General features: G+C 35.7%; 1 protein-coding gene and 1 pseudogene across 1 annotated transcript; both read right to left on the reverse strand.

The window, feature by feature from the left end:
- Window positions 1-3,611: 3,611 nt before the first annotated feature.
- LOC132169698 (germin-like protein subfamily 1 member 13 pseudogene) lies at window positions 3,612-4,380 on the reverse strand (annotated as a pseudogene).
- Window positions 4,381-6,197: 1,817 nt separating this feature from the next.
- LOC132169699 (germin-like protein subfamily 1 member 13) lies at window positions 6,198-7,102 on the reverse strand. Its single transcript, XM_059580688.2, has 2 exons — window positions 6,956-7,102; window positions 6,198-6,863 (listed from the first exon to the last, which is right to left on the reverse strand). Exons 1-2 carry the CDS (start codon window positions 7,080-7,082, stop codon window positions 6,328-6,330), a joined length of 663 nt encoding a protein of 220 aa, XP_059436671.2. The 5' UTR covers window positions 7,083-7,102; the 3' UTR covers window positions 6,198-6,327.
- Between the last annotated feature and the right edge of the window lie 2,225 nt (window positions 7,103-9,327).

Here is a 9,327-nt window from a genome sequence, read left to right on the forward strand (position 1 = left end):
CATACGTGCGCTCGATCACACACGACCTGCACTCGATCTCAGTCATAGAGAAGGCTGCTACGAACCTGTTTGAGAATTCTAAAAAAATAAAACTAAAAATAAAAATAAAACAAAAAAAACAAATTAAAGTTAGCAACGGAAAACAGGAAATTAGATTATTAGGCTAAAATTAATCCTTAAAATTTGACAATAAAACCGTTAAGCAGTCCCCGGCAAAGGGGCCAAAAATTGATGTGGTTTTTTTGTGACAAAAAATATCTATTATAAAAATAACTACTCGCAATATGACGAATCTTTGTAGGATACGGCTATAGAGAGGTTATCGTACCTCAAGGACTGTAGAGGTTTAATTATCAAAATTTAAAAGATTAAAGTTAACTTAATTAAAATGCGATTTGATTTGATTTGATTTGCTTAAAAACTAAAGTGCATGAAAATAAAAAGAGTAAATATATGAGAGAGAGAGGGAAAGTAGGGTATTGATTTCACTACGATCCCCACATCAATGGTTAACCATATTTAATTCTAACAATTCATTCTATGCATGTTATAATTTAAACAAGCAAACATATGAAAATAATTTCATACAATCAATGGAATAGCATAACCCATCTTCGGTTGGCACGGATCGTCTACCTTAATTACACTAAACTAGGGTGTAATACGATCCGTCTCTCCTAGGTATGGTCCATCTAACCCTATTGATTGCATGCCAATTAAGAACCATTGTATAACCATCATTCTAATAATCACAGAAAATAAGAATGATTTGAGTTCAATAATAGTAAAATAATTTCTAAGACAAGATAAGAATTTTACTAATATTGAATTGGGATTAAAGAACAATTGCATTTAATATGAAGAACAGAAATCAATTGTAGCAATCCTTAGAGTTATACAATTAACATGCATAAATTGAAAAACTAGAAATTAAATACAATCAAACCATTGTGCTCGGAAAGGGTTACATCAATACCCCACAATTGGGTTTAGCCGCTCATGATCTTCGAAGTTTCACAGACAATTTACTGAAATTTTAACTCTAGAAAGCGGTGTGTCTGTTTACAACGTTTAGAGCCCTATTTATAAGGATTAGGAAAACCCTAAAAACCCTAGAAACCCTCAGAAAACCGGAGGTTAGTCTCCTAGTGTAATTGGGAGACTGAAAACCAAATCCACACTGGAAAAGGATTGCTACCATGCAATACATGCCCGAGTGCGCTCGATCCAAGGTTTTGTACACTCGAGCGCAGTGCGCTCGAGCCTAGCTGTTATGCGCACGAGCGCAGGCATGCGCTCGATCCCTGGCCGCAAACGCTTGAGCACAGGTGCACTCGAGCTCAGGAGTGGCTGCGCTCGATCCTAGATCCAGAATGCTCAGCTTTTTGCCCTTTTATGCCCAATTTTTCAATGGTTTGTCAAATAAGACCTGAAACACAAAAACAAAGCAAAATCAAACAAATAACAACGCTAAGGAATTAACATATATAAATTAAGGGGCTTGAATGTGCAACATTCAACGCTTATTATGCGCCAAAACGCAAATGCGTCAATACTTTTGAGGGTAAAGTGGATTTCCCCCTTTTATTTTGGTGGACTCTCTAAAGCGGCATTCTTCTAATGTTCTTCAAGGTGAAGCATTGGTGGCTTTGTTGGCTGCTTAGTTGGCTGTCTCCTTCAGCTATGGCAATTGTGTTCTGGAGGGTGGTTCTCCATTGGTGGTGCTTGCTGTCAACAACCCTTCCTTGATGTTGTGTGTCTATTGGTGTTGCTTTCTAAATAGCATTCTTATGATGTTCTTAAAGGTGAAGCATTGGTGGCTTTGTTGGCTGTTTCGTTGGCTGTCTCCTCCAACTTTGGTAATTTTTTTTGAAGGGTGATTCTCTACTGGTGGTGCTTGCTATCAACAAGCCTTCCCTTTTCTATTCCTGCTCTTTTTTCTAATTGTATTTCTCATATTAGCGCCGATTTATCCTCATTTTAAAGTTAGAATGCTTTGAAAGTGTATAGATGAGCCAATTTTTGAGCACATGTTTTATCTAAGTGAGCTACTTTCCCTTCTTGTTTTTGGAAGCATTCTTATAAGATCTTCCATTCTCTATTTCATTTGGATAAAGAGTGGGAAAAATCCTCCCCTTTAGCCTAAATATAACTCTTGAACTTTCACATAATTGTACTATCACATGTTAAATTAAGGTTTTTAGTTAATTTTATCCTCAAACTTTTCAAAGGATTCAAAAGCCTTCTATAATGAGTTATGCTCCCGAATCATTCAAAATAAAAATAAATAAAAAAAGTTTTTTTTTTTATTTCTTACGAGGGCTAATTCCTGGGCTGATTTTTTACTTCCACAACAAGAAGTTGTATAACAATTATGTAATAGTCCACTAAATAACATTACTCTTCTATAATACCCTAGGCTGAATTTTTAATGAATCACCTTGATGGTCATATGGTCACTAAGTACCATGTAATAAATAAGAAATAATTAAATTGATGTACTTAATAATATGAAAAGTCAGAAGGAAAATAATTATTGTATTAAAACTCACCCTCTAATTTCATTGTCCCAAAATATGAAAACTTACTAATGATATGTATTTTAATAAGCCAAAATAAACATCACAATTTTTCTAAGATACTCTTAGATAGACCAAGAAGTTTGAATTTGAGTTAAAAAGAAGAGTTTAAAATTTTAAAGTAAAATTATGAGAAATTCAACCAATTACATCCTATATAGACAAAACTATGGTTAAAAATCAAACATGGAGAAGTGACCTCCCTAGCTATATAGACAAATTGGAATATGTCATTTTTTATGTGTTATGCATGCACTTGTTGTGAAGATTGTGTCCCACATTGAGAAAATATAAAGAAAAAGAGTACTTAATATACTTAAGTGGACCCGAGCTCATTAATTTAGGCTTTTGGACTAGAAATTATGTCCTAATATGTATATTAACTTACTCTTGTATAACTTTCTTTGTGTTTCTCTCCCCAACAATTGGTATTAGAGCCAATGGTTAGCTTCTGCTTTGCTGCTACAAGTATTTTGGTTTGACTCACGTAAAAAACGTGTCATTTCTCTTGGAATACGCATGACACTCTTGTGTGAGGGGGAGTTTGGTCAATGTGGTATAGACCCACAAGTGATGAGATATTTGTTGTGCATACACTTGTGAAGTTTGTGTCTCACATTGAGAAAAAAAAAAGAAAGAAAAAGTACTTAATATAGGTAAATGGACCCAAGCCCATTAGCTTAGGCTTTTGGGCTAAAAGTGGCATCCATATATGTATATTAACTTACCCTTATTTGACTCCCTTAGTGTTTCTCTCCCTAACAAAATGCATTGACAAATATGGCTGGTTCAAAAAGGATTTATGACCTTCAATTCAACCCCAATACTTTTTCCCATTTCTTTCTGTGTTTTACACACGCGCAGAGAGAGAGAGAGAGAGAGAGAGAGAGAGATATGCTCAACAAATGTCAACATTATTTTATACTCCAACTCCATTAGAGGAGAGTTACATATGCAACCTTTTATTTTAATATTGTTATGATGAAATGAGGAAAACTAGCAAAGGAATCATAATAGTTTCATAAGTTTCTATCAGAACTTTTTCTGAAGAGCTTCAATAAAATTCATGTCAAGTTGGAAGGCCTTGGCAAGAACATTAGCATTGATGGGAGGATTAGATCCGAAAATAGCATTTACAATCGTGATGGCACCTGCATTTTGACTGCTCGAACCAGCGAAGGCTACAACATTAGTCTCTCCCGCATTGAACTGAACATGAATGAGATCAATTGGGAATACAAAGACATCTCCCTTCTTTCGTATTTCGGTGAAAAGTCGATTCTTTGGGTTGGATGTGACAAAACCAACTAACAGAGTACCTTCTACGACTACCAGAATCTCTGTGGCACGAGGGTGAGTGTGAACGGCATTTTGGCCATATGGTGCATAGTTAATACGAACCAAAGATATGCCTATAGTGTTGAGGCCTAGGATTTGGTCCACATTCATAGTAGTGACATTCGACCCAACTTGATTCTCTGTATTTTTAGGAATTTGGAGCCCAGATTAATAGAAATCATTGGCCTTGGTATCCTTCAAATCCTTGCAGAGTTTTCCATTCACAAACATTGCAGGAAACAATAGATTGTAAGATAGCATACAAGAGTAAGAAATCAATAAAGATATACAGTAATGCTTGTAAGCAGAAAGGAATGAAAATAATTATATATATACCAGCAGACCTGTGGTCATCAATTGCAACACAAATGTCCTGAAGAGGGCTGGGATCGAAGGTAGAGACAAGGGAGAATGCAAGGGACAAGAGAGCCACAATTGCAAGGAAATGGACTCCTTTTATCATATCTAAATAAGCTCTGTGTGTAAGTTGGTGATGGGTGATAAAATATTGAATGGGAAACATGTGCATTATAGATAATTGCTAGGGAAATTGTCATTGGTTCTGCTACAGAAAGTCTTGAGTGGTTATGGATATTTAATATTACAAGGACCAAGTTCTTCAACAACTAATGCAGACTTTTTAACCACGTTTCGATTTCTTGTTCTGATACTGATGGCTATCGATCAATGCCTTAACATATTTGTAAAGAAGCTTTGGTCTTCAAATCTAGGTTGCTGAAGATGTCAACTGATCAACCGGTCTTGTTTATGATCGAAATCGTATTTCTCTTCAAAAGTCTTCTCGACCTTCCCACAAAAATCCATTTGCAAAAACACTGTTAATAAAGTCGGATTTGCTTTGATGGAGAAGCTTGCTTGCATTGTCATCTGGTATTGAGGTCTCAGAATATTTCTCCTCGATAAATAAAGACTGCATGTGCTCTAATAATGCCTCGTTTTCTCCTATCCATCCAGGACCAAACTTGAGTCCGACGGGCAAAACTCTTTCAAATTTCTTTGAAGCAATCTTCCAAACTACAGGCCTAAGATCTGCTTCAAATCGCGTGATGCTTCTCGCATTACCATGGTCGAGCCACCCCAAAACCTTTGGGGGTGGTTTCGGCCACCTCTTTTTGACCATTAGGGGTGGCCGAACTACCCCCAATGGCCTTGGGGGTTTGGGCACAACATTGCAGCCTCAGCTACCCCCAATGGCCAAAGTGGGGGTGGCCGGTCACCGTTGTGGGCCAATATAGGGTAGCCAGGCCATCCTATTATTTCCTTTTTAATTTATTTTTAGGATTTATTTATTTGTTTATTTTTTTAATTATTTTTAGGACATGTGGCACTACGTTATGACTTGTGGCAATCTATTAGTTTGGGCTGACGGATGTACTAAATTTGTCTTTACCTATAAGTCAGGTATCATCTATGATATGATTTGAAACCTAGGTAAGAAAAAAATAAAAAAAGTGAAAACCTAAGTACTAAAAAGGTAATTAACCCTAATTTTATTCTCAAACTTTTCAAACGATGCAAAAGCCTTCTATAAAACCCGAGGGCAATGTTTTTGACATGTTTGCACAAGGGGAGAGATAGGGGGTAGGGGGTTTCAAACTAGTGACCTCTGGTTCATAAAGGGTGGTCTCCAGCCGATTGAGCGATCCTTTAGAAATATGAAGCTAAATTTTTAATGGGAAGTGAATCACTTGATGATCACATGGTAACTAACCCTCTAATTTCATTGTCCAAAATGTGAAAACTTAGGAGTTAATGAAACGTATTTTAATAGAGGAATGCTAGACTTACAAACAAGATTTTACAAACACACTTTTAGAACAGGATGTGGCACAACATAATTGGAAATGAGATAAATTCAAGTTTTGAGAAACCTAATCATATTGTGCCACGTCATGTTGTAAAAGTTTTTTTGTAAAATTTGTTTGCAAGCATAGCATTTTTCATTTTAATAACCAAAATAAACATCACAATTTCTCTAAAACTCCCTTAGAATAAGAAGTCTGAATTCAAGTTAAAAAGATGAGTTTAAACTTCTACAGTAATATTATGATAAATTAAACCAAATTCCATCCTATATAGGCAAGTTATGGTTAAAATCCCACATAGACAAGTTGGAATTTGTCCATTTTTATATGCTTGACAAATATGGCTGGTTCAAAAAGGAGTTACGTCCTTTAATTCAACCCCAATACTTTCTTACTGTGTTACACACACACACACACACACGCAAAGAGAGAGATATGATCAGCAAACGTCAACATTATTTTATACTCCAACTCCCCTAAGGGAGCGTTACATACGCAACCTTTTATTTTAAAATTGTAATGATGGAATGAGGAAAACGGGAAAAGGGTTCATAATAGTTTTATAAGTTTCTCTAATTATCCCATCAGAACTTCTTCTGAAGATCTTTAATAATATTCTTGTCAAGTTGGAAAGCTTTGGCGAGAACATCAGAGTTGATGGGAGGATTAGATCCGAAAACAGCATTTGCTATCGTGATGACTCCTGCATTTTGGCTGCTCAAACCAGCAAAGGCTACGGCATTAGTCTTTCCCGCATTGAACTGAAAGTGAATGAGACCAATTGGGAACACAAATACATCTCCCTTCTTTAGAACTTTGGTGAAAAGACGATTCTCTGGGTTGGATGTGACAAAACCAACTAGCAGAGTACCTTCTACGACTACCAGAATCTCAGTCGCACGAGGGTGAGTGTGAGGAGGATTTTGTCCATACGGTGCATAGTCAATGCGAACCAAAGATATGCCTAGAGTGTTGAGGCCTGGGATTTGGTCCACATTCACAGTAGTGACATTTGACCCAACTCGATTGTCTGTATTTCCAGGAATTTGGAGCCCAGAGAAGTAGAAATCATCGGCCTTGGTATCCTTCAAATCCTTGCAGAATTTCCCATTCACAAACACTGCAGGAAACAATGGATTGCAATAGTAAGAAACCAATAAAGATATATAATAATGCTTGTAAGCAGAAAGTAATGACCATAATTATAAATACCAGCAGATTTGGGGTCATCAATTGCAACACAAATGTCTTGAAGAGGGCTGGGATCGAAGGCAGAGACAAAGGAGGATGCAAGTGACAAGAGAGCAACAATTGCAAGGAAATGGACTCCTTTCATCATATCTAAATAAGCTTTGTGTGTAACTTGGTGATGGGTGATAAAATATTGAATGGGAAACATGTGTATTTATAGATAACTGCTATGGAAATGGTGATTGGTTCTGCTACACAAAGTCTTGAGTGGTTATGGATATTTAAGATTACAAGTACCAAGTTCTTCAACAACTAACGCAGAATTTGAGCCTCCGTGGGTTTCTTCTTCTGATGCTTTCTCTTTGTTCTTATTTGATTACTTCTTCTCATGCCACTTCAACGCCATAACATATTTAAAGGTTGTTTGGTCAATAAACAACGGAAGCACTCAATTCTAGATTGCTTAAGATGTCAAATGAGATGGTTTTGTTTATGATCGAAATCTTATTTCTCTTTGATTTATTCATCATACTATTATAATATATGATGACCCAAAAAGGCATGCACATGTATGTATCGGTTGTCCAAGTTTGTTCTTTTATTATTATTATTATTATTTTCTTTTATAAATAATATCCTATTTTGATTCATTATCTTTGTCAACTACATGTACTAAGTTATTATTATTTATTATCAAGAATGTACGATATATGGTGTCCATACTAATTAATATATATTTTCCATTAGAATATTACCTTCTAAAATGCTTTTCAATTCCATTAATGGATAATGGCCTCTTTCCTATCTAGTAATGTAGTGAAGGAAACTTCTTAAGGAAACTTGTCAAAACAAATAATTGACAAGTTCTCATTATCATTATTTAATTGGGGCAGGCCACTTCAACGCCGTAACATATTTGTAAAGGAGCACTCATATCTAGATTGCTGAAGATGTCAAATGAGACGGTTTTGTATATGAAAACTTGATTTATCAGAGAGAGAGAAACGTTTGCTAGAATATCTTGAAGTTTTAATATATTTTTTCTTTTGCTTTTTGGTGAAAAACAGATTTATTACAATTTACAATAAATAAAACATATATAAGCCACAATAAAGTCACAACAGCTTGAGACGGCTTCTTTTTTTTTTTTTTTCAAAAAAAAAGAAGCAAAAAACAAAAGAGTATTCAAGAGCATATTATGTATTTTTAAACTCAGAGGTCGAGTTTTGTCGAAGTAGGAGAGAATGATGCGAAACAAGACAAAATCAATTAGTTTTTTAATTTTATTAATTGGGTTTTATTAATTAATTATGATATAAATATTTAATTTCGTACACATTTTGTTAAAATAACTAGAGAATATAGTGATAAACTGAATATTTTATTTATGTGGGTATTAAACTGTATACAAGAGGGCCTATTTATAGTTGAATAAGGCCAGATAAAATAGGAAAATACAATCAAGAGTTAATGGACAATATTACATAATCAAATAATATATATATACAGGGAAATATAAATCAATAAGCAATTATTCTAAATATCAGAGTATATTCAGAATATAATCTGAATATATTCTAACATCCCCCTCAAACTGAAGGTGGTAATATGGATGCTAACTTGAGTTTGGAAACAAAGATCGTGGAACCGTCTAGGTGGATGTGCTTTGGTGAACACATTGGCCAACTGATCAACGGAAGCAATAGGACAAAGACGTAGAGTTCTTTGCAAAAGATGATGACGCACAAAATGTTAGTCGATCTCAATGTGTTTAGTGCGTTCATGAAATACATCATTATGTGCAATCAGAATCGCACTCCGATTGTCATAAAAGATAGGATAGCTAGAGGTCTAAGAAACACCCATATCATGTAGTAGCCAACGGAGATAGAGGAGCTCAGAGGAGGTGTCAGTAAGGGCACAATACTCAGCTTCAGTGCTAGAGCGAGCAACAACAGATTATTTCTTGCTACGCCAAGAAATGAGAGAGTGACCAAGTAAAAAACAATAACCCGTGGTGGAACGACGATCAGTGGGATCACCTGCTCAATCAGCATCTGAATATACATGTAAATCTAATGAGGAGTGGGAAGAGAAATGCAGCGCATGAAACAAAGTGCCCTTAACATAGCAAAGGATGCAAAGAACAACAACATAATGAACGGAGTGTGGTGCGGTCATAAACTGACTGACAAGATGAACTGCATAGGCAAGATCCGGTCGTGTCATAGTAAGATAGTTGAGACTTCCAACTAACTGTTGATAGAGAGTGGCATAGGAAAGTCTCTCACCATCAGTGGCTCAAAGTTTGACATTTGTCTCTAGAGGGCAATCAACAATTTTGCAGTTAGTAAGGCCAACTCGTGAGAGGAGATCAGAAGCATATTTTGCTT

The sequence above is a fragment of the Corylus avellana genome, chromosome 1 (assembly GCF_965113065.1).
Source record: "Corylus avellana chromosome 1, dhCorAvel1.hap1.2, whole genome shotgun sequence".
NCBI lineage: Eukaryota > Viridiplantae > Streptophyta > Magnoliopsida > Fagales > Betulaceae > Corylus > Corylus avellana.